Genomic DNA, 25,431 nt, shown 5'->3' on the forward strand with positions numbered 1-25,431 from the left:
CCAATATTTCAGAAAGCTTTATATAGGACTCATCACATTAAGGGTCACTGTGCACTGTTCTATCTAAAATGGCCTAATCAGAACTGACTACCATATAACACTTCCTGTAATCCTCATATGAGAAGCTTGAGCTTTGTGTTTTGACTTTTTCTTTTCTCTTTCTTTCTTATTTTTTGCTATATAAGTTGATAGAAAGATAGTTAGGGCCATGAATTTGCCCCCAGAATTTGAACTATGGATGTGATCAATCAGTTTAGTGTGTGCATTCTATACAGTGTCCATTTTTTACTGTGACAGATGCTTTTGTGTTTGGTGGGGAAGCCTATGACCCAGAGCACAAGTGCAGGGTCCTTGCTCTATCCACGTAGTGATGTTTATAGCCTTGTCCTACACCTTTATCTGCACCCCCTATATCTCTTGACTATCTCTTGATTATTTTATTTTTCTGATAGAAGCTCATTTATATCTCACTCAGGCCTGTCAGCAGTCCTCCTTTGGCGACATTGGTGCAGAGAGGAGAACCCCACCACCAGCATGAGGTTCCCTTCATTGGTGGCTCCAATATTGCACTTTCCTCTGCCAACTGGTCTCCACACTGCTCCTAGCACCATAAAGACATCAACTCTTCCTCCTAAGGAATTTTCTGGCAATTATCCATTGCTAAGCACATGACTTCATGAGTGTTCCCCTAACACACACCCATGTTGTAACCTACCATGCAGACTATTTCTTGATGTGATTTAAAGCACCCGTACATAATGAGACAGGAGAACTTTTGACTGCATAATCAAGCTGGTGTGAAATCTCAGGAAGTTTTAATGGCTAACATTGGTGAATGAGGACAATTTGAGTTAGGATGAGACATTTTTAGGGCAAGATATGGAAGGAAACATTCATTTAGATGCATAGGAATTACTAAGGTTTTATAATCAAGCCTTGAGGAAAATTTGGCTTTGGAAGCAGGAGATGCTCAGTGGCTCTGCCCCAGGAAAGTCTCCTGGAAAGGGCACCTCTGCTTATGCTCAGTACAGGGAGATTATTAGCAGGGAGGCAAAGTCTGCTCCCCATGACATCTGCTGTCCCTTCTTGGACATTCTATTATCTCCTAGAGAGTTCTGGCATCCTCTGTGCTGTCACCAGTGTTGTAGTGACAACCAGTGCCCTAGTTTCTCTCAGTCTGAGTCTGGCAGTTACAAGCTAAGACATGTTTTCCCGTCTTCGCAAGCATTTTGGGAGGGGGAACGTCGATTGTGGAGAGACTAAAGTGAAGGAATCTAGCCTTTCGTCTCTAAGTAATGATGGACAAAGACGGCACTTCTGGGGAATGTGGAGTAAGTTCTGGGCAGTATATTTTGAGCTTCCTTTCAGGGGGGCTGCAGGCTTAAGCTGACCTTTCTAGCAATGGGCCACAACAACTGGAGCATCTGAAAAGGAATTGAATTTCCATGAATATCACAATTCCTGAAAGTCAAGGATTTCAGAACTTTAGTTTCCCCATCCCCACAGGGAGGATATGGTAAGGCCAATGCTATTATACTGTGAACTTCTGGCCTTTACTTTCACAGTGCATTTGTTATGTTACATTGATATAGTAACACCATCAGGAGTCATGGAGGGTCCACCTTTTCTGAGTTTAGACAGGGCAGCAATGTATTTCACTATCATTGCTTCTTTAAATACAGCTGACAGTAAGAACACCTGACAGTAAGAACAGGGAGAGAATTGTGCTCCAGGCAATAACCTTATGTTCTTAGACCTCCTCTGATTTCTTCTAACTGGCAGGGTCATCGTTAGCCTTATATATTAGAGGTTGTGTGTTACACACATTTTTCTAAAATACCAAAACTGTTTGGAACATGTGGACCAAGATTCAGCCTGTAACCTCTTGAAACTTCTGGGGCATTTGTTATTTCATATAGGGGAATTGATAAGTCTGTTGAACATGTCCTTCCTGGAAATGTGTTTTAAATCCAAAGTTGTTGGCCTAGAGTATCAGGGTAGGACATCTGAGTGTCTCCAATCACTCAAATTTTGTGGATGGTGAATTTATCATCTGAGTTCTGAAACCACAGCGGTGAGGGTCCTGAAATAAAGCTGTACCCTGTTCAGCTGATAATAATCCTGGAGAAGCCATCTCTGTGGTACATGTAAGCATGTGATGTCCGGCATAGGGAACACCTGGCTGCTTACATCTCTTGGTCTCTATAGAGTAGTGGGAGAACTGAGATCCCCTGAGGAGGTCTCTTAAGCATAGGCCAATCACCTAGCAATGACACTGGATTCTAGGCTTGTTCTCTTGTTTAGGCCTCACTGTGGTCTATGTACACTCTATGCATTCTCCCCATGCATGTTCACTTGTGCTCTTCTACCTACAGACGCTGGGAGAGAAACATCATCCCCTGAAACTGCCCTAAGCGAGAAGCAGGCCAAGAAGGAAAAGGAGAGGCTGATTAAAGAGCTGCAGCTCATTACCGAGGAGAGAAATGACCTGAGAGATCGCCTGAGGTTTCTGACAGAGAGATCTATGAACAACAGGTATGAATTGCTCCAAATGCTCTTGTTTCATTCCTAGATCTGTAAGGTCACCTTCATCTCATCCTATTAAGGTTTTGGGTTCTAGAAAGCTGTGCCTCCCTAACCACTCTGTGCTAAACCTCACCTCCCATATAGAGGAGATTCAGAACCTGACCCTTCCTGAGGAGTGAGATGGACAATGGACTCATCTGCTTCCATTTATTGAAAAGCAGGATTTGTGGTCTGAATGAAGAATTCAGGGATAAAGTCAGGGAGAGTGAGTTCCCAGTGTGCATTTGCAAAGCCCTTGACAGCTGGTGGCTGTGCAAGATTGTAATTGCAGTGAGTTTATGGTGAGTCTCTGTACTTGCTTGGCAGGGGACTGAGTGCTGGAAGATCCAGGCAGCAAGAAGCCTCAGGGTCTTGGTCCCAAACTGTTCATCTCAATGCTTGACTAGAAGTTCTCAGGCTCAGGCCTGTTTGTTATTGTCTGTGTGTCTTACACTCTGAGACAGCAATGGTGCATGCATTTCTCCTGGTTCTCACTGTGCTCTCTGTTTCCATATTTCTCTTTCTCTTTCTCTGACTCTGTTTACTTTTCTCTTTTTTTTTGTGGGTGTGTCTCAGTCTGTGAGTCTGTGTGTGCATACATCCAAATGCATATGCACAACTTTTATATGTTTATATTTCCCTCCACTCCTGGAATCTAGGAGTCTATGTCTTGGCCTGAGTATTTACCTGTAACACTTTCATGGTCATGTGAATGCTTTGTTCTGGGAGCCCCACTGTCAACAGCTCAGTTCTTTGCCTATGTGGCCACGTTTGTCTGTATATTTGTATTCGTTGTGCAGATTATAATTTTGGGTTGATATATGGTCTGTTATCAGGACAGGAAAAAAGAAATCACAGGATTCTGGGTGTGTTGGGGTTGGGGGAGCATGGAGAGGTGTGGCCTAGGCTCTTGATAGCTCAACTGGATTGACTGCAGATTTCCTCCTGATTGAACAAAGGGAGCCAGGGAACCCTCCATCTGGATGCTGAGATTCTGGTGTGCTGGATGCAGAAAAACATGTTTCTGAAGCTGAAGAAGATCCAATATGTAGAATTCAGAAGTTGTCCTTCCAGGACTGGTGTAGTTCAGGACCCACCCTGAGTTCATATATTCCTAAATGCTGATGTTCGTTGTATTCTATCATTTGGGGCCAGGCCACACTGCAGGCAAAATCCATATTATGAAGACCTGGAGAGAATGGAGGAGGCGGTCATGTCAATTCTGCACAACTTAGAGATGGAGAACACTGAGATCCATGAGAATAACCATAAGCTGAAGAAGGAGACTACCTTCTCTAGGTAAGTCCTGGTCAGAAAGGCTATCACTTGTGGAATGGCCATTTCTGACTTTCTTTGTTCTGGATTGGACAGTCTTCAGCTCTGGTTCTATCTCTTGTGCTGTTTACACATCAGTGTGCCAGGGTCATTAGGACTCAGTTTTCAGTTCCATAAAAGACTGTTCCTCATCCCAGGATTGTCTAGGCATCTTCAGAAGGCTCTAGATAGAACAGTACTGATTGAAGTCAGCAGAAGGTTATTAGGCTGACCTGGGCCTCTGGGGTCATACCAGGTTTTACAATGCTCAGTGCGTGGACCACATGGTTAGCATGACCTTCTCTTGGTTCTACTGACTTCCTTTCAGGGTGTTTGCCCACTACTAATTGATGTAGCCCCCATGCATTGGGCTTTTATGGACAGTTGTAGATCCATGTTCTTTTTGAGAGATGTGGACACTAATTGGTGCTCGGGCCAAACAAACAATTTATTCTTCTCTGAATTAACTCTTTGTGGTTTGTGCAGCAGCATTATATGTATCGAGATGTATTTTTTTTAAGTCTTCATGCATATCTGGGACCTGGTAGAGTTAGTGGGACTTGGGAGTAGGAATGGGAGAAAGGGGCAGCATGATCTTACTATGCAGACTGTATTTCCAGAAACCTGCTCAGCCAGCTCCTGATGGAGAACACATGTAGGAAGAAGTTGGTCCCACTGAAGCAGGAGAGCAAGGAGGGACATCTTGAGTGTGCACTGAACCAGAAATATTTGGTTGACTTCAATAAGAAAGATAAAGACCAGCAACGTCCAGACCCAGCATCATCAGGTAGGGACGAGTAGCTGTGTTAGCTTAAAAATATCTGATAAAATTTGCCAATTTGATACATCTTTGCTTCCTCCTACCACCTTTCTAATTTACACTCCCAACCAGCCAACCACCTCATGCAATGGGATTGTTCATTGCTCTGCCTATGCACAAGTATTCTGGGAAGTCAACCACTTTTCAGAAACTGAATTATTTTGCAAGTATATATTGCTGCCCTTTTTGAAGCTGCAGTATAGAAATGGTGACAGATTAATAACATACCTCATTACTGCATATCCACGTGATAGATTGGATGCTATGTAGAGTTTTGAACAAGTTCTTGGTTCTTTGACAAATAATACTCTGTGGTCATGTGACTTCTTGTGTAGGAAGCACCTTTGCGGGATAAGAACAAAGTGCAAATGTCAAATTAGAACTTGTCATTGGTTTTAACCTTGGTGACATATGGACGTCTCCTTTCTTTCTGCAACCCAATGAGGTGTCTTCCCATTGCCCTGTACTTGGTTTGCTCTGGAACAAGTCTCGGTCCCATATTGGCAGCCCACATTACTTTGAGGCTCTCTGGAGATTTTGCCCTTCCCAAAGAGTTAGCAACAATGATATCAGTTAAAAGGTCCATGCCCACTGTCCAATAGAACTGAGGCGGTAGAAGGCAGCATTCTGATAGCTGGCTTGCGTTTCTCCACCAAATCAGTGTCTGAAAAACTGCCTTCCTCTCCCAGGTCTCAGAAAGTGCAAGAGAGCTGGAATTGGACACACACCAGTAAGAGAGCTTCCTGAAGAATAAGTTGCTTTCTCAGGAGTCCCTGATGACAAACATCCTGAACGGTAACAACATTTTTTGGATGAGTATTCTTCCTCATAGTTAATTTGTCATTTCTTAGAGACCCTAAATTTATATAACACTAAGCCAGCCTGTCTGATTGAGCTCTTACTCACTTTCTTCTTCAGAAAACACCACTTGAGAGTCAACTTGGGAGACTGCCTTTCATTATGTGTGCAAGAGGAGAAACAGCAATACATCTGTGCTTCTAAATGTTCGTTAAGAATGTGCTGTTTAGAAATATTTTTGTTATGATTTTAATTGAAGTTTTCTTTTTGTTGTTTCATATTTATATGTTCTTGTTACTATTTTTCACTTTTCAAATATTTTTAAATATTTTAATTTATTCATTTTAATCCTGTTTTGTTGTAAAAAATGAATTCCTTATGAATAAAAATTGAATTCTATCTCTTGACTCTTAAGACCATCATTCTTACTCAAGGGTTCTGTCCCCTCCTGTGGGCTTAGAACTGACAGCTGGAGATGGATCTCTGCATGTTCCATGGAGCTTGGGCTAATAAGTGAATTCAAAGTCACCAAGGGGTACCCAGTGTGACAGTGTCTTTTGTGAGGATAATGTGGCTGTTTCTCCAACACACTTTATGATGTAATCACTGACATACTTTACCCAATTGTTAGGGTCCATGTGGTTCTTCTGAGAGAGCAGCAGATCCTCTAACCTGTGAGTCATCACCACAGCTCCTGCAGGTGGCTTTTGTTATTCCACATGATGTGCTGTATTAGGTGGACAGGATCACCTACAATTAAATAGAGAGATCTCAGGAGATGTGTGTTCACAGGGAACTTACTGAGCTGTGCATGCTCAATGTGTTAGGTTGCCAGGCATCCCTACAGGGCTCTGGTGTTCCCACTGCTCATTGTGGGTCAGGATCATCTTCCAGGATCACTTAGTTTCCATATTAGAGCAGATCTTTCAGCTGTTATCAATGATGACCATATGAATTATGCACATCTGACAAAATACAGAATAGAAACTAGCTTCCTGTTGGCCAGATTGGCATAATGAGTTTTTTGATTGTTAGCATGAAAATAATTTTAATCTAAGCAGTTTAGAAAGGAACCTCAAGAGCATCCATAGTGAATGCAGTCTGCAGCTATAAACACAGGTTTCTGTTGGAGAGCAGGCCTTTGCAAGCCCAGAACCTAGGTGGGACAGTTCAAGCTACCCTTTTCCATGGCCAATCTGGGATCATATGGAGAATGTATTTTTTCCAGGTGACTGATTTCCAATTTATGGAATTGAACTAACTGACTGAGAGTGGACGTGACTCAGAGAGTTAAAGTACAGAAGGACCAATCCAGAATGTCCACAAAAGCTTGCTGTCACCCCAGGGCTTTTAAAAGCTCAGCAGCTAGAGAAGCAATGTAGTATTTGGTTATTCTCATGCTTAGGTCTAGTCTTTCATTATAAGCTGAACCTGACACAAAAAGAGTCATTTGTGTCACAATAGAAGCTAGTTGTAACTAGATTCACACCACACTATCACATTACTACCGTATTTGAGGTTCTCAGTTACTATCTAAGAACCTGGAAGAGGCCTGGGTCTTGCTACACAAACTCATGATTTATGTCTTCATGACACTGTGTGCTTTGTTCTGTTAATGCTACCATTGGCATATAATACCTTGGATACTTTGTACTGACATCTGTGACATGAGACAACAGTTCATGTCATCCTAACCTGAATAAACTGTCCTTAGAGTACGGTGTAGTCAGAGGGGCCTTTTTTTTCTCTCTGAATTTGCAAAATATTTCCAGTCTTCAGACAAGTCTTCAGCCATTGTCCAGTGCCTGTCTTGAGATGTCCACATTGTCTCCTGGGAGTATTCATCCAGCCTGCTCTGTAATTTTGTAGAAGATTAATAGGGTTCCAGCCCTAGGATTTAATTCGGTGTGATTGTACTTTCCAAACATGCTCAAAGCCCTACATTCCAACATAGCCTTGTGTGCTTTAGAGAAAGAAAATAAAGAACCACATTGCACTTGAAATTTCTCCTCCAATAAAAGGAGAGCCTGCATAGGGCCTTTAAGTAACTCTAAGTCCCAGCTTCTGCATAACTCCCTCCATCGACTCCATTATTGGTGTGTTTTCATTACTGCTCACTTTCTTTTTGGTGTGTAAAGAATGTGTACCATGTCAGTAAAGTGTGTGTGTGTGTGTGTGTGTGTGTGTGTGTGTGTGTGTGTGTGTGAGAGAGAGAGAGAGAGAGAGAGAGAGAGAGAGTTTGTTTGTGTTTCTGTGCAGGTGTTTGTGTATGTTCATCCATGAACTATCAATTTTCATAAAATGACTTAGAAGATCGTAATGAAAACTGTCGAGGTGCATGCAGACATGTGTTACTAGTGTCCCACGGCACCTGGCAGGTAACACTGAAATGGTGGTCTACTATAATACAGCCTAAAAACAGGCTGTGGATGGTTTACACAGAGATTGTGACGTCATCAACACTAGAGAGAGCAGCAAAAGCTTCATTTATCACATGCTGCTGTTAACAAGATGAGGCAAAGCCTTATCCTATAGAGAGTCTGGTAGGATTTGATGGCAGGAAATAAACTTAGTACTAAAATCATTCAATTACAAACGAAGAGGATAATACAAAGAGTCATAGGAAGCAAGAGCTGTTTTTTGAGGAGATCCATAAGAGAAACAACCCCTTTCTGAAAGTAAGTACACACCACAGTGTCAATACCTAAATTATCAAATCAGAAATGAAAAGGGGGATGAAGCAATAGACATGTGAGTGAATTCAACAATCATTAGGGCTTCTTCAGAGTCCTTTACTACAGAAAAGTGAAAAATCTATTTGATATTGATAATTTTTCTACACAGATAACAAATACCAAGTTAAATCCAAATGTGGGATTTAACTCATAAGATTATTCTCATAAGAAAATAGATAGTATTTAAACGATGCCACTACAAAAATTAAAAAAATTATATATGAGGGCCACTAGGCTTTAATGCAGCCTTTCTACCAGACGTTTAATGACGACCTAATAACAATAGTGCTTCAATTAGTCCTCTGATTTGAAAGAGAAGGAACATTTCCAAACCCCTTCTCTGAGTTTCTCTTTTTACCTAGAATTCCTGAGTCTGTTTCTTCTTCCATTGTCACCCCATCAATAGAGCTGCAGGGCAAGTCTGTCCTGCCCCAGAGCCTTTCTGCCAGCTGACAGGGCTGGGTTTTGCTCTGCTTGCCCCTGCCCCCGCCCCTGCTCTTGCCCCCGCCCACGCCCACGCCCCCGCCTCACACCCGCACTGGCCATCGACTCCGACCCATCCCCGCCTCCCAGTCCCACCACCGCCCTCGACTCAGACCCGTCCCAACTCCCCGCCCCCAGCCTGCCCTCGCCCCTACCCTGCCCCCACACCTGTCCTCTCCTTCGCCCCCCGCCCCCCGCCCCCCGCCTCCGCCCTCGCCGCCGCTGCTTGCGTTGCTACCATTCCGTCTTCGACTCCCCTGTCGACCCCACCGCCACTGCTGCTACCTTCTCCCACTTCTTCAGCCCAAGACTTTTGAGATCCCGGCTTGCAGCGCTCTGCACTAGGAGGCTAACGGAGGTGAGGAGAGCCTAAGGGACAGACCCCAGGCCTGGCCCCAGAGACTTGTGTCTCCTCCTCCCCGAAGTGCTTTTCCCGCAGTTCTCCATTCTGGGTTCAGTTTGTGGGGACCCCAGCAGGTGGCAGGCTTTGCTGATCCTCAGGTGTGAGTCTGGGACAGTGGTGGGACTTATGGTTGAGGGAAATGCAGGCTTTTCTCAAACTCTTGGACCATCTGGTGCCCTCCCTGGGTCACAGGACCTGTGGAAGTTGGGAAGCCACTTTTCACTGTCCTGTGTGACTTTCCCTGCAGAGTGAGCTCTCCTGCAGGAGATACTCTCACATGCTTCTTTAAAAGCACCTGTTCCTCAGATCCAGATCAGCTGTGAAAACAGGCTTCTCCATGTCAGTGTGCTAGCTCCCCCTCCCAGCTCAGAGCTGCAACACCCAAGGATCCTCCAGCCCCAGTACTGGTTGGGTCTCATGGAGGAGTTAGAGCAAAGTGCCCCTTCTGAGAAGTGACTCAGAACAGAAGGTTCCTGCAACCCAATGAGGTCTCTTCCAGTTGCCCTGTTCTTGGTTTGCACTGGTATAATTCTGAGTCCCAGATTGGCAGCCCACATTGCTGTGAGGGTTGCTGGAGATTTTGCCCTGCCCACAGAACAGAAGGTTCAGAAGAAAGGCCAGCTTGGCATAATGAATTCTTTTGATAGATGGCAAAAAAATTATCTTAATCTAAGCAGTTTAGGGAGGAACCTCAAGAGCATCCATAGTGAATGCAGCCTGCAGCTGTGAACACACTTTTCTTTTGGAGAGCAGGCCTGTGCAAGCCCAGGACCTAGGTGGGACAGTTCAAGTTGCCCCTTTTCCATGGCAAATCTGTGTTTGTATTGAGAAAGTATTTTTTTCCAGTTGACTGATTTCCAACTTATGGAACGGAACTGACTTACTCAGAGTGGGGTTGACTTAGAGAGTTAAAGTACAGAAGGAATAATCCAGAATGTCCACAAAAGCTTGCTGTCACACCAGGGCTTTTAAAAGCTCAGCATCTAGAGAAGCAATGTAGTCTTTGGTTATTCTCAAGCTTAGGTCTTCTAGTCATTCATTATAAACTGACCATGACACAAAAAGAGTTATCCGTATCACAATAAAACCTAGTTGTAACTAGACTTACACCACATTATCACATTATTACTATATTTGAGGTTCTCAGGTATGATCTTAGAAACTGGAAGAGGCCTGGGTCTTGCTACACATAGTCATATTCTATGTCTTCACAACACAGTGTGATTCGTCCTGTTAATGCTACCTACAGCCTACAACACCTTGGATAATTTCTACTGACATCTGTGACATGAGACAATAGTTCATGTCATCCTAACCTGAATAAACTGTCCTTAGAGTACAGTGTGGTATGAGGGGCCTTCTTTTCCTCTGAGATAGCAAAACATTTCCAGTCTTCAGACAAGTCTGTCAGCCATTGTCCAGTGCCTGTCTTGAGATGTCCACATTGTCAGCTGAGAGTCTTCATCCAGCCTGCCCTGTAATTTTGTAGAACATTAATAGGGTTCCAGCCCTAGGATTTAATTCAGTGTTCCAGTACTTGCCAAATATGCTCAAAACCTAGTTTCCACCCTAGCTCTGTGTGCTATACAGAAAGAAAATAACCCCACTGCACTTGAAGTTTAGCCTCCAACAGAAGGAGAGCCTGCACAGGGCCTTTAAGTAACTCTAAGCCCCAGCTTCCCCACAACTCCGTCCATCGATTCCTTTATTGGTGTGTTTTCATTACTGCTCACTTTATCCTTTGTGTGCAAAGAATGTGCACCATGTCAGTAAAGTGTGTGTGCGCGTGTGTGTTTGTGCATGTTCATCCATGAACTCAGTATAAATTTACATAAAATCACTCAGATGTCCCTAGTGAAAACTGTCGAGGTGCATGCAGACTCACGTTACTACTGTCTCATGGCACCTTGCAGGGAACAATGAAATGGTGGCCTATTTTAATACAACCTGAAACCAGGCTGTGCATGTTTTGCAGTGAAATTGTGACGTCATCCCCACTACAGAGAGCAGCAAAAGCTTCATGTATCACATGCTGCTGTTACCAACATGAGGCAAAGCCTCATCCCATAGAGAATGATACAAAGAGCCAAGCAAAGCAAGAGCTGGCTTTTTTTTTTTTTTTTGAAAAGATCCACAAGACAGACAAACCACAGAGCCTATATCTAAATTACCAAATCAGAAATGAAAAGGGGGACGTAACAACGGACACTGAATGAATTCAACAATCATTAGGGCTTACTTTCAGAGGCCTTTACTACAGAAAAGTGAAAAACCTATTTGATACTAGTGATTTTTCTAACAGATAACAAATACCAAGTTAAATACAGATCTGGGAAGGTAATGAATAATTCCCATAAGAAAATAGATACAGTCATTAAAGGCTGCCACTCCAAAAATTAAAAATAATAATAATCAGGGCCACATGGCTTTAATGCATCCTTTCTACCAGACTTTTAATGAAGACCCAATAACAATAGTGCTTCAATTATTCCACTGAATTGAAAGAGAAGGAACATTGCCAAACTCCTTCCCTGAGTTTCTCCTTTTACCTAAAATTCCTGAGTCTGTTGCTTCTTCCATTGTCACCCCATCAATAGAACCATTTAAAATGGGATGTAATCGATGTCTGGAGCCTCATTCTTTCTCTTGACCTCCATGCGGTGTCCAGAAGGCACGCCTGTTCTCATGGACATGGCTTCATCTCTTTTTGCTGCAGCAAGAGGAAAGCCAGCAGAGGAGGCAGGAGCTTACAAAGAATCAGTAGGATTCCTAGAAAAGAAGCCATCCAGATCTCCATTCTCAGAAAACCCCTGGCTTGCTCTCATGTGACTGGGTCCTCAGACTCCAGCAGCCTTAGATGAGACCAAGGAAAGCTGTGCAGAGTCCTGGGTCCCCAGGTTCTTGACCTCCTGAGTGACAGCTGTAGACACCTCCTCCAGGGAATCCTTACAGCTGGTGACATCTGGACAAGGTGGACCAGATACCAAAATGAGACATAGGAGAGAAATTCTAGACTGTTTGGAAGGAATCAGTCTTTGCTTTTGCTTCTGTCTCTGTGTGCCCTGCTGCTATGATGTTCATGGGGAGCTCTCATGCCAGTGGGTCTCCTCCTAATGTATTTGTTGTTGCAGATGTCCTGGATGTTCTGGACCCCATCAGAACTCAGCCGGTGCTCAGTCACGGAGGTCAACACCTTCCTGTCCATCAGGTCATGAGACCTGAGACAGTTGAGGTAACGGCAGTTGGCCTGGGTGAAGTGCTCACAGACTTGGACTCTCTTGCATGGCTGTGGCTTCAAGCAGATCTGTTTGTGGCTGTCTCCTTTGTAGTAACTTTTGCAGGAGAAAAGCATCCCTTTGTACCAGGAAGATGGCCGGCTCCTTTTGGTGAAGCCCAGATAGCTCATGATTCTTCAGGACCTGGAAGCTCTGTTCCTAAAAACTTGGTGTGGATATTTGCAGAGGTTTCTCTGGGATTTTGCATAATGACTCTGTCCCTGTTTGAGCTTGCAGAGGCTTGGGCAATCTGTAGCATGGTCCCTGGATGCACTTGAGATTGAAGCCACAGGCTTCAGTAGTAGCCACCACCTACAGCGTGATCCCTGCCTGATCTCCAGTCCCCAATAGGAATAAGCAGTCTTGCCCAGCAGCTCATAGAGCTCTGCCTCTGGAGCCTGATCCTACTCTGCAGTTCCTTTAAGGTCATGCAGCCCCTGTGGGTCCACAGGATCTTGGTGATGAAACAGTCTGCCCCAGGATCCCCCATGGTGCACTATGGCTGCAGCTGCTCAGGCTTGTGAGCTGGACTCTGCTTCGTGGAGAAAGGAAACTGGAAAAGGAATGAAATGAAATGAAGAAAATAACCAGTAAAAATTGAAAGAATTAAAGTCATCATCTCAGGAGAATGAGTGGGAAGCCAGGTCCTTAAGGAGGCAGGTTCTCCACAACAGTGCATGCTGGGTTCCAGCCTGGACATGAGGTGCCCTGAGCTTGGGACTGCCAGGCTCCTACTGGGAAGAGAGCTTTCTCCTTCATTTCCGTAAGTCTCTCTAGTTTTCTTTTAAGGCTTTCATCTCATCATTGACTTTCCCAATGACCTTTTATGACAAGCCATTATGGTTAAGAAGAATTAAGTAAGGGCTCATTGAGCTGTTGGTAGTTGCAGGTCTGGGGGAAGCTCTGGACAGAGAGATCTTGCCTGCCAGGGGTGGGATGTGCATGGTGTGAGGGACTAGTGGAGTGTCATTGGCCTCAGTATGCACAGGCTTGGGGCTGGTGCCTGGCTGCCTGGTGCGCCTCTGTTGCCACTTGGCCTGGGTCCCACCGCGGATGCCCATGGTGGTTGCTGGCCAGTTGTGCTTGCTCTACCTGTCCTCGGGGCTTCTGGTGGGGCTGACCAAAGCCTTGAACAGGGACAACTGCTGACAAAGTGGGCCAGAAATCGGAGGATCATGGGAGCATCTTCAACTTCCCCCTCCCCAAGCACTGGCAGTTGCAGCTGGAGGACAAGCCACTGTGAGTTTCCCCACATCCAGGCAGGGGTTCTGCACCACCAGGAGAGCAAGGGCAAGCACTGCTGCCACCAGTCCCACATGCGCAAGGCCTATTTGCTGGCTGGCAGGGCTTCACTTTGCTCTGCCTGGCTCTGCTTTGCCTTGCTCTGCCCTGTGGGCTCTCACTTCTTTGGCCAAAGACTGTTGAGATCCCGGCTTGCCTCACCTTTCAATAGGCGCCTCTGTGAAGTGAGGAGAACCAAAGGGACAGAAGGCTGACCTGGCCCTGGAGACTTGTGTCTCCCCCTCCACCAAAGTGCTTCCCTCAGTTCTCCACTCCAGTTTTAGTTTGCAGGGATCCCAGCAGGTGGCAGGCTCCCCTGTGAGAATGGGACAGTGGTGGGACTTATGGTTGTGGGAAGTCTTTCAGGGAGATGCAGGCTTTCTCAAACTCTCCGACCATCCATCCAGTGCCCTCCCTGGTTCCCATGCCCTGTGTTTGTTGCGAAGTCACTTTTCGCTGTCCTGTGTGACTTTCCCTGCAGGGTAGGCTCTCCTGCAGGAGATACTCTCACATGCTTCTTTAAAAGCACCTGCTCCTCAGATCTAGATCAGCTGTGAAAACAGGCTTCTCCATGCCAGGGTGAGAGCTACCCCTCCCAGCTCAGAGCTGCAACACCATAGGATCCTCAGGCTCCAGTGCTGGGTGGGTCCCATGGAAGAGTTAGAGGAAAGCTTCCCTTCTGAGAAGTGACTTAACACAGAAGGTTCACAAGTGACAGTCAACCCCCAAGTATTTCTTCCAGGAGAAAGCACTCAGCTCTCCCCTTTAAACAGTTTAGGCTCCCACATGGCCCAGTTTTGTGATTGGGGAAGATTTTCTGGAGCTTAGTTGGCCAGTCAGAGTAGGGCTACATTCTTTTTTTTTTTTTTTTTCTTTATTAACTTGAGTATTTCTTATTTACATTTTGATTGTATTCTCTTTCCCGGTTTCCGGGCCAACATCCTCCTAACCCTCCCTCTTCTATATGGCTGTTCCCCTCCCCATCCTCCCCCCATTACCACCCTCCCCCCAACAATCACGTTCTCTGGGGGTTCAGTCTTGGCAGGACCAAGGGCTTCCCCTTCCACTGGTGCTCTTACTAGGCTATTCATTGCTACCTATGCGGTTGGAGCCCAGGGTCAGTCCATGTACAGTCTTTGGGTAGTGGCTTAGTCCCTGGAAGCTCTGGTTGGTTGGCATTGTTGTTCATATGGGGTCTCGGGCCCCTTCAAGCTCTTCCAGTCCTTTCTCTGATTCCTGCAACGGGGGTTCCATTCTCAGTTCAGTGATTTGCTGCTGGCATTTGCCTATGTATTTGCTGTATTCTGGCTGTGTCTCTCAGGAGAGATCTATATCTAGTTCCTGTCAGCCTGCACTTCTTTGCTTCATCCATCTTATCTAATTGGGTGGCTGTATATGTATGGGCCACATGTGGGGCAGGCTCTGAATGGGTGTTCCTTCTGCCTCTGTTTTAATCTTTTCCTCTCTATTCCCTGCCAAGGGTATTCTTGTTCCTCTTTTAAAGAAGGAGTGAAGCATTCGCTTTTTGGTCATCCTTCTTGATTTTCATGTGTTCTGTGCATCTAGGGTAATTCAAGCATTTGGGCTAATATCCACTTATCAATGAGTGCATACCATGTGTGTTTTTCTGTGATTGGGTTACCTCACTCTGGATGATATTTTCCAGTTGCATCCATTTGCCTATGAATTTCATAAAATCATTGTTTTTGATAGCCAAGTAATATTCCATTGTGTAGATGTACCACATTTTCTGTATCCATTCCTCTGTTGGGTTCTTTCCAGCTTCTGGCTATTATAAATAAGGCTGCTATGAACATAGTGGAGCACGTGTCTTTTTTATATGTTGGGGCATCTTTTGGGTATATGCCCAAGAGAGGTATAGCTCGGTCCTCAGGTAGTGCAATGTCCAATTTTCTGAGAAACCTCCAACTGATTTCCAGAATGGTTGTACCAGTCTGCCTCCCACCAACAATGGAGGAGTGTTCCTCTTTCTCCACATCCTGGCCAGCATTTGCTGTCACCTGAGTTTTTGATCTTAGCCATTCTGACTGGTGTGAGGTGAAATCTCAGGGTTGTTTTGATTTGCATTTCCCTTATGACTAAAGATGTTGAACATTTCTTTAGGTGTTTCTCAGCCATTCGGCATTCCTCAGCTGTGAATTCTTTGTTTACCTCTGAACTCCATTTTTTAATAGGGTTATTTGACTCCCTGCGGTCTAACTTCTTGAGTTCTTTGTATATTTTGGATATAAGCCCTCTATCTGTTGTAGAATTGGTAAAGATCTTTTCCCAATTTGTTGGTGGGGCTACATTCTTAATCCATACTTATTCACACAACAGAACATCTTCCTCCCCACCCACGAGGCCTTGACTTGAACCCAGGTCCTTCCAGGACCAACAGACCTGAGAGAACAGATTGCAGCACAAGAGAGAAAAGAAGCCAGAATAGTTTAAACTGGAGAAAACCCCCATATAGGCCGTTTACCAACTTTAGGGGTTGTGCATATTGTAGACTTCAGAATCTTAAGGTCAGATTTTTCTGATTACACCTTATAGGTGAAGCTGAAGTCTACTGAGGGTGGGATCATCCCAGGCAGGGAGGGGATCTGACTCTGCAGGCCTGGCCACCCTCTGCATTCTCCCAAAAATAATTTTTAGTCAGCTGTAAATCGGAAGTGAAATTTGTTTTTTGTCAACTCAAACGGTTGACATTTCAAGTCTCACACACCATGTGAGACACACACATTTATCCACAGGGGATTTGAACTTACTTCTATAGAAATGACTGTGGGCCAACAGAGGGAAAACATTCTTGCCTTTAGCATTCTGTCTGTATCAGAGACTACATGGACTGGCTTCCTGGACAGACATGTCCAAGCAGACAGACATTGTAATGAGGGAAAACTTAGGCAAGAAATGACCTGGGGACAGTGATTTCAGATTGTGCCTTTAGCCAGGAATCTCTGTTGTCATTAAGGCAAGCAGTCTTGGGCCTGCCAAAACTTGTCAGTATTTCAGGGCTCTTACAACTGCTCCAGGTACTTCTGAGGTGAAAGCCTTTAATTTAAAAAAAAGTTTATAGAGCAATATTTCTCAACCTGTGGGTGGCAACTGCTTCACAGAGATTGCATATCAGATACCTTGTACATTATGACTCATAAGAGTAGCAATATTATTTATGAAGTAGCAATGAAATAATTTTATGGAGGGGATCATCACAGTATGAAGAGCTGTATTAAAGGGTTCCAGCACTAGTAATGTTGAGACCACTGCCATATAAGCTGACACATGGGATCAGACTCCTCAGATGAGTAGAGACACACAGCAAGGGATACTCTGTCACACCCTAGAACCCAGAGGCAGAATCTATCCCAGAAGTCTGTGGGGTCACCTTGTCTTAAATTCTCCCAAGGTCAAGAATAGCATTGATCATCTCAGTAGAGTCAGCTTGCACAGCCCACATCAGGCCCATGGCTTCCCTTTTCAGAGAAGGATGTGGGTCTAAGTGAAAGCCAGTGAGACTGATGGGACCCTGATACTCATTTGCTTTGAGCTGTGGTTTCTTCACCTGTAAAACGGAGGTGTTTCTGCTGAATTGGGTTGTTGTGGAGATTAACAGAACATACAACCTGCTCAGTGTCTGCCTGGCATGGATACCTGCTGATTAAATGGAAGCTGTGGATGGTGATGCATTTAAAAGTAGAATTTCTAGCCAGATAGTGTTAGTTGCGGGGCGCCATACAAGTGTTCTAAGCATTTTCTGATTCTAAGACCGCCTCGCATTACAACCTAAGGCTCTTGATTTAAATTTTAAAAAAAGAATAAATATAAAATACCAATATGAAAAAATCATAATCAGAAATGAGCTAATTCCTGTGAAGTCATTTAGCTTTACATTTTCTGCTTCTATATTCCAGGCATCTAGAGTAGCACTATCCGAGATCCTAAAGCCTTCTATTATGGTGCTACCCATTCATTCCTCTCTCCTTGAGGACTTCTCAGGTGACTTACCAGAATCAGATGGCTTTTAAGATTGTTCCCATCAGGTGTGACCTCTTTGTCCATGGGCCTTGCCCAAAGTTGCAGGGCCAACCTGTTGTTTTACAACCCAAAATTCCAGACATTAATTTTACCAATGAAGTTTCAGGGGTCAGATGCTGAAGTCAAGTAAAGCTCCCAACTGTCTTTCCTGATTCACTGACCTCCCAGAAGAAGAGCATTCCTGTTCCCTCTGAACACTTTCTTAAAAATCCTTTAACTCAAAAACTTTCCATTGGTTTAGTTATCTAGATTTCCTTTCACGTTGTGTCTTGATCTGCTGGACCTAAGTGCACTTTTTACCTTTGCCATAAATGTGTGTGGTAGGTCAGCCATACCGTAATTAAGTCCATGTTTACATGAATAAACAACTCTTGCTTTAAATGTCTGTGCCATGGCCCTGCTATACCACACACTAGTTTTTTCAGTAAATAATACATTCTTGGACATCACAGTGTGATCAAATATTTTGTAACATGACTTAGTAATGTTCCCTCGATTTTATAAATCAATTTCTTTGACGAGGATTCTGGGTGTTGTCTGTCAGGTCTGAGTGCATCATCTTGGGAATCCCAAGGAACATCAAACTTGGGCTTTTGAAACTGTTGCATATGGCCAACCCGGAGCAAAAACCACCCAGGAATCTACTGATACTTGACACACATTAATTCACCTGCCTTTTTCATATAGTTTATGGCAAGAGGTCACCATTCTTGACCTTGTTTCATTATAAAACGTGGTACTAAATGTAAGAGTTGGGGTCAAGGAGATCACCCCACAAATCACAAAATACCCATCTCAGATAACCATGTATGGTTTATTGAATACAAAACATCCATGAATTTCAGGACAGAATTAAAAGTCCAAACCTAAGGATAATAGAATAGAAGAGAATTTAGATTTCCAGTTCACAGGTCCAGTAAGCATATTCAGTAAATCATAGCAGAAAACATCCATAAGGTAAAGGAAGAAAAGGCCATGAAGGTACAACAAGCCTACAGAATGCCAATTTAATCATACCAGAAACAATTCCTCCATTAACATAATAATTAAAACACTGAATGCACAGATCAAAGAAAGATCATTAAAAGGGGTAACCAGTAACAAATAAGTTCAGACCTATCTGAATTACACCAGACTTCTCAACAGAGACTCCAAAAGCCAGAAAATCTTGGGCAGAGGTAATGCGGACCAAGGATCCTATACCCAGCATAATTCTCAATCACCATAAATGGAGAAACCAAAATATTTCATGTCAAAACCAAATTTAAACAATGTTTTTCTCTAAGAAAGCACAACAGAGGATTATAGTAGGGAAACTCCGAGACAATGAGCTAAACTATACCCAAGAAAAACCTAGAAATAAATCATCTCTCAATAATTTCAAAAAATGAAGCACACAATCACCATTTCACCCATAACCAGAAAAAGAAGAGAAAGCAGCAACTATTGGTTTTTAATATCTAACCAGACCCTCTGTCACCAACCCCCCAGCTCCTAGGGAATAAACTGCCAGCCAAAGTGTATACAGGGTCTATGGTTCTAGGTATAGAAGAAGACTGATTTAAGTGGCATCCATGTGGCGGGAGGCCATTGACTACGCTGAGGCCTGTTGCCCACCAAAAGTAGATGCTGGGGTTGTGAGGTGGGAATGAATATGTGTGGGTGGGGGAGCACTGTCATATAGGCAAAGCTGAGCAGAAATGGGATGTAAGATATGATGAGGGGAGTCTGGAAAGTGGGACAACACTTGGAATATAAATAAATAAAATAACCAATTAATAAAAAAATAGCCAAAAATAAAATAAAAAGTGAAAAGGTAAAAGAAAACTTACACCAAAACAAAACAAAAGAAATCCTTGTAGTGGATTGGCCTAATTCTGCTTGTATTTTAATGCTAATTTGTGGAACTCAAGACTGGTTACCTCTAAAACCTGACCCTGCTCCCAGTTAACTGTGATTATAAAGAAGCCACCAGCTAACAGCTGCACAGCAGAGAGATGGGGGAGGTGAGTTTCTGAGGGCTTTGCTAGAGAGGATCATGAGGAGGGAAGAAGGAAGAAGAAGCTGCCAGAGAATAAAGGAAGAACATGTGTGATGGAGAAGAGAGAGGAAGAGGACAGCAGCCATGGTTAAGGGAGAGGAGAGCCTGGTCCTGAGGGCTGTCCAAGTGCAACAAAGAGCAGCCAAGATGCTACATAGTCAGTAAGAGTTGAGCGTTATTGTTTGGAAAGTAGATCTGATACCATGGAGGGCAGGCAGCTGCCCAGCCACTGTGCTGATTAAGGCATATGATGAATAAATTTACAAAATATGTATAACCAGTAAGGAGCTCTATAGAGGATCCTAAAAGGAATACTTTAGTTTGAAGAGAAGGATAAAATACCAGAGGAAACAGGAAATAATTTAACAAAACTAGAACAGTCAATCAAAAGAAGCCAATAAAACCCACAAAAATTAACAAAATTTAATACATAGGTTTAAATAATATTTGCATATCACTAAACTCAATTCCCCAGTGAACAGACATTATTTAGCCAGAAACAGGATCACCATCATGAGAGATGTAGAGGATATATTAGGGAAACAGACCTAAGACACAGGTCCCTGTAGCAATTCTATGCAGTTTCTCTATGCAGCTGACAGAATAGATTTCAAACCAATCCTGTCCAGAAGATGTAAGGAAATTCATTTCATACTTTGCAATTACCAAAAGATACTACAATCTAAATCTATACATATTAAACACAGCAGTCACAAATTTAAATATATAATTATCAGATAGATCTGAAATTACCCATTAGCTATAATAGTGGTTGTGATTGTTTTTAATAGTCTATTCTGACCACTTGGCAGATCACATGCAAATAAACAAAAGAGGAGGAGCAGAATTCAGTGACATCATCAGTCAAATGGACCTAACAAACTACACTGAACTATACATATATTTTCTATCAGCCTGTGGATCTGTCTCCAAAATTGACCACGGATTAGGACACAGAACAGCCCTCAGGAAAGATAAGAAAGCAGAAGTAGTGTCACGCATTCTATCTAGGCACACAGGAATCAAACTGGTATCACACAATAGAAAGTGCAGTCAGTACACACTCTCGTGGAAGGTCAGCAACACAAACAACACACTACTGAAAGGGCCAAGGGAGAAACACATAAGTAAATTAAAATTCCTAGAAATGAGTGACAATGAAAACACAACCACCACAGATCTATGCGATACAACATAGTTTTAGGAATTATGTTGCAGTCAGCAAAGCCAGAGCAGTGGACCCATCTAATCCCTTTGTCACGCATCAGAAGTAGAGAATGTGGAGTGTGCCCTGTTGGGTTAATGCCTTGAACTGGCTCACCACATTCCCAACTTCCCTTTGCAATGATAACATATTTTTGGCATTACACATTGGATATATGCAATTTGCCTTTTGATTTCATAGGGGAATAATTAAGGGACTTCCTGGAGTGTCGAAAAGCACTGTGGATAAACTGTGTAGAGACTGAAAGACTACAGGGGTTTTGGAAGCTGAGCTAATGTATTTTTATTATGATATGTTTAAGAACCTATGGGGAATTGGGAGTGGAATATGGTGATTTGAATGATAATGGCCCCCATAAACTCACATATATGAATGTTTGTTGCTGGTTAGTGGAAATATTCGGGAAGAATTATAAGATACGGATTTGTTGGAGGAGTGTATGGGATTGGGCTTTGAGGTTTCCAAATTCAACACCATCTATAGTTAACACTTTCTCTGTCTCCGACTTGCACATAAGATGTAAGCTCTCAGCCAGTTCTCTAGAAACATGGTGTCCTACCTGCTGCCATGTACCCCAGCATAATATTCATAGACTCATGATCCTTGAAACTGTAAGCTGAAATAAACTCTTTCTTCTACAAGTTCCCTTGCTCATGGTGTCTCTTCACAGCATAGAAAAGAAACTAAGATTGGAAGGAATAGTTAAATGAAAAATTTCTCAATAATATCCTGGAAAATAAAATTCAGACATTTACCAAAAGTGTCAGGTACCGTGATCAAGCTGGCTTGACTGCAGAGGTGCAAGAATGTTTCAACAAATACAAATGAATAAACAATCCACCACAGAAAACCAAGAACAGGAAACAGATGATCACTGCAGTAGAGGCAGACAATCTCTTTGGCAAAATCCCACAGTGATTAATGCAAAAGTCCTGGAGAATCTGGGATATGGAGAAGACATACCTTAACATTATGAAGGCAATATGCAAGGCCAACAGCATCCTAACTGGAGGAAATCATAATGGATTTCCACTAAAATCAGGAATAAGTCACAGATGTTCATTCTTTTCATCTAATTCAACTAGTATGTGAAGTCTTATCCAAACAATATGACAATAGAGAGATGGAAAGGCATGTTAATATGAAAGAAAGCAGTCAGAGCATTTTCATTTGCAGGCGATATGATCCATATATAAAGACCACTATGAAACCACTGGCAAACTCCTATGGCTCATGGACACATTCACTAAAATCACAGTAAAATCAATAGAACTCCTGTATACCAACAATAAATATGACGAAAGAAGCCAAGAAAACAAACCCATTCAGAATAAAAATCTTGTAATATCTAAGGAAGTAAAGACTTGTTAAAATGAAATCATTAGGAAAAATAAAAAAACTGAAGAAACCAGAAAATGAAGAGACCTCTCATTTTCATGTATCAGTATGATTTATATTATTATATCGAATCCTACCAGAGTCATCTACAGGTTTAAATCCATCCCATTATAGTCCCAATACAGAGCTTCATGGGAATGAAAAAAAAATCTCAGAACTCACATGAAAGCACAACTGAGCAGGGCAGTCAGACACTGCTAACTAATAAGACAGTAAAGCACTGCGGGAGGCATCACCTTTAATGATTTCACCTTCATTTTGGGGAATAGTAAAAAAGAAAAACCAGCGTGTTAATATCATGAGGACAGACCCAATGCCTGATGGAATAAAATTGAAGAGCCTGATATTGGCCTATGTTCTTATCAGCATTTGGGTTTTGAGAAAAAGGAAAACAAACAAAACAAAAAACTCACAACCACCCCTCCCACCACCACACACAAGTGCAGTTTTCAACCTGTGGGTTGCAAGCCCTTCAGGGAACAACCACATATGAGACATACTTTATACATGATATTTACATTACAATTCAAAACAGTAGCCACCTTACATTTATGACTTAACAATGAAATAATTTGGTAGTTGGGGGTTGCTTACCACAATGTGAAGAACTGTATTCCTTGAGTTGTTCTTGGTCATAGTATTTTTCTGCAGTAACAGAAATGTGACTAATATATAAACTGGTACCGAAGTGAGTGGAGATGTTTTGTGAGGAATCTCTTGTTTTTTTGGAGGAGGGTGGGAGACTTTGGATTGGGAAAACTGTTGAATTATTTAAGGAGATCTTAACAGTTCTTTTAGTTTGCCACATAGGAGGCATAAGTATTGTGAGTCTGTGCAAAATAGAGCCTCTCTGATGAAACTTCAAAGGATGGCAGGATCTCTATTGGTGACTGGCTTAGAAGCAATTGATATAATTTTGGCAAACAATCTGTCTCTTTTCTGCCTGTTTACTAAGAAGTGACCTGAAGATAAATAAAAAGCTAATTGACTAATTGTTTTGAGCAAACTTCAAGGGGTAGATATCCGGTGACCTTCCTCAAATGGTAGGAATGTGTGTTTGTATTTTCCATTGTTAATGTAGCCAGGACTTCAGTTAATCCCTCCACATTCAGGGTCTGGACGCATAGGAAACTCTAAGATCTCCCAGGATTTGGAAAATATCCCAACTGTTGTAAGGTCCCCAAAACTTGTTGTCACCCCACACACATTGGGAAGCAACTTAAAGGAACATGACCCCCTCATTCTCAAGAGGAAGGGTGGGTGGGTGGTTATTTGTCTGCCGTGGGTTGTAGATGTTTATTGTCAGTTAGGGGGTTGGTTGCAAGTTCTTACTGGCCATGGTCAGGGAGGAAACAGTAAAGGAAATTCGAATCAGGGATGTCTTTCTTCCTTTCTCTTTCTCTCCTCAATTCTCTGTCTAATGTTGTGGGAAATCAGGAGAAGGGACTAAAATGACAAAATCATAGATCACTGTATCTCTATTCATACTAGAAAGCAATACCAAGTCTCAAATATTTTAGGATGGCATGGAGTTTTGAATGATGATAGAATTTAAAATTGTACTTGCATAAATGATTCAATTCATTTTTAAGATATAAGCATATGCAACTTATTCACAATGTGGTGTAAAATTCTAATTTTATAAAATTTCTACTGTACACTGCCATGGATAATTAAGGAATTCAAGCTAGTACTTTCCAACTATAAATAATCAGTCTTCCAGTCATGTTAGGTACTGCTTTAGTTAGGTACAGAAATAAGCTTTATTTAACTTCCTGTGTATGTTTTTAAAGTTAAGTAGGAAGTAAATCCCTTGGGAAAAAAAGCCACATTTGTCCACTGAGATAGACATTACATACAAAGGTGGTTCTCAAATCCTTTAGAGATCTGAAGAATCTGCCATTTCAGATGTCCTAATAGTTAAAGGCTTTTCACAGTGGGAGAGACCTCAACTCCTGGTAGTGTCCCCAATCTATTCTGAAAAAGATTATGGGCTCTAAAGAACCCTACCTGGAGTTTCCTTCAAATGTGACAAAGTGGCCATTGGGTGAAATACTACCCACTTACCTCTACTGCTGCCAGAAAGCTGTCCAGACTGTGCAGAAGTTGATCATGGGGAAGTCTGTTGTCCCAGTTTTTGGAAAAAAAAAATAGGATAGTCCTTCAAGTGACCTGCTTCAAAGGATTATTGTTAGAGCTCCTGGCCCAGTGTGTTGAAGGTGGATGCCACAGTGACACAGGAATATTTGCTGACTGACTCCCAGGTTAGCCAACAATTTCTGTCATTTCTTTAGATTTGGAAGCTGTTTACTCTGATTTTCCTTTTATTCAGGCAACGTTTCTCCTCCTCAGATCTTGGATGGGGTTGAAGATTAGATAGTTTAGTCTTAACCTTTTCTTGTTATGAGAATCAGAAAAACAAACTTGTTCACCATCGTGCAGAAATGTGACAGCCAGGAACCTGGACAGGAACAGGGTGGACATGGGAGGCTCAGAAAGCAGGGCTCGATGGACAGTCCACAGCAGCATCAAAACTCCTGCGATAACCGCTCTGGCACCATAAGTCCTGAGAGAGGATGGGGATGCCAGGAGAGTGTGCGTGGTCTGACCACTGCCTGGGACTTTTAAAAGCTTGTACCACCCCCAAGCACATAGAAGAGCTTGAGCAGAAAGAGGCCAATGCCCAGAAGCCGCTGCTGTGGTAGGAGGCAGTTATGGCGGTTGGAGGTGGGGGTAGAGGCAGAGGAGGGATGGGAGAAGACTGAGGAGTTTCCCTAAAAGACAAGAACAGACACCATCCTTACTAGTCCAGAACCCACGCCAATCCCACCCCACCCCTGAAATGCCCAGTCCACTGCCAAACCTCCCCACACCAAGTATTCACAGCTTCATCCCCACTGTGCTTATTTCTTATTTTTTTTAACTTCTTATTTATTCTCTGTGAACCTCACATCCTGCAGCTCAACTCCATTCATCTGCCCTCCCCTCAGGTCTGCACTTCACCCTTGCATCCTGCTCTAAATCAGAGCAAAAATAATCTTCGTGTGGAAGC

The 25,431-nt window shown here is 43.0% G+C and overlaps 1 protein-coding gene, 1 long non-coding RNA gene and 1 pseudogene across 2 annotated transcripts; 1 reads left to right on the forward strand and 2 right to left on the reverse strand.

The window, feature by feature from the left end:
• Positions 1-801: 801 nt before the first annotated feature.
• LOC147999376 (uncharacterized) lies at positions 802-25,082 on the reverse strand. Its single transcript, XR_015643987.1, has 4 exons — positions 24,447-25,082; positions 6,118-6,247; positions 4,928-5,041; positions 802-3,754 (listed from the first exon to the last, which is right to left on the reverse strand). It is a non-coding gene; the product is annotated as an uncharacterized LOC147999376 (long non-coding RNA).
• On the forward strand, positions 1,175-5,896 carry LOC134483312 (uncharacterized). The gene is made up of 6 exons (XM_087596618.1): positions 1,175-1,331; positions 2,376-2,535; positions 3,721-3,864; positions 4,500-4,666; positions 5,389-5,494; positions 5,618-5,896. Exons 1-5 carry the CDS (start codon positions 1,205-1,207, stop codon positions 5,451-5,453), a joined length of 663 nt encoding a protein of 220 aa, XP_087452744.1. The 5' UTR covers positions 1,175-1,204; the 3' UTR covers positions 5,454-5,494; positions 5,618-5,896.
• On the reverse strand, positions 11,600-12,883 carry LOC134483304 (zinc finger CCCH-type antiviral protein 1-like; annotated as a pseudogene).
• Positions 25,083-25,431: the final 349 nt, after the last annotated feature.

Source organism: Rattus norvegicus, chromosome 19 (genome assembly GCF_021556685.1).
Source record: "Rattus norvegicus strain SHRSP/BbbUtx chromosome 19, alternate assembly SHRSP_T2T, whole genome shotgun sequence".
Lineage (NCBI taxonomy): Eukaryota > Metazoa > Chordata > Mammalia > Rodentia > Muridae > Rattus > Rattus norvegicus.

Excerpts from the sequence above, each read along its gene's own strand:
- LOC134483312 (XM_087596618.1), top strand. The coding sequence starts at position 1,205 with ATGTTTTCCCGTCTTCGCAAGCATTTTGGGAGGGGGAACGTCGATTGT. Across the intron at positions 1,332-2,375 it reads GCACTTCTGGGGAATGTGGA|ACGCTGGGAGAGAAACATCA; the intron begins GTAAGTTCTGGG and ends TTCTACCTACAG. Across the intron at positions 3,865-4,499 it reads AAGGAGACTACCTTCTCTAG|AAACCTGCTCAGCCAGCTCC; the intron begins GTAAGTCCTGGT and ends CTGTATTTCCAG.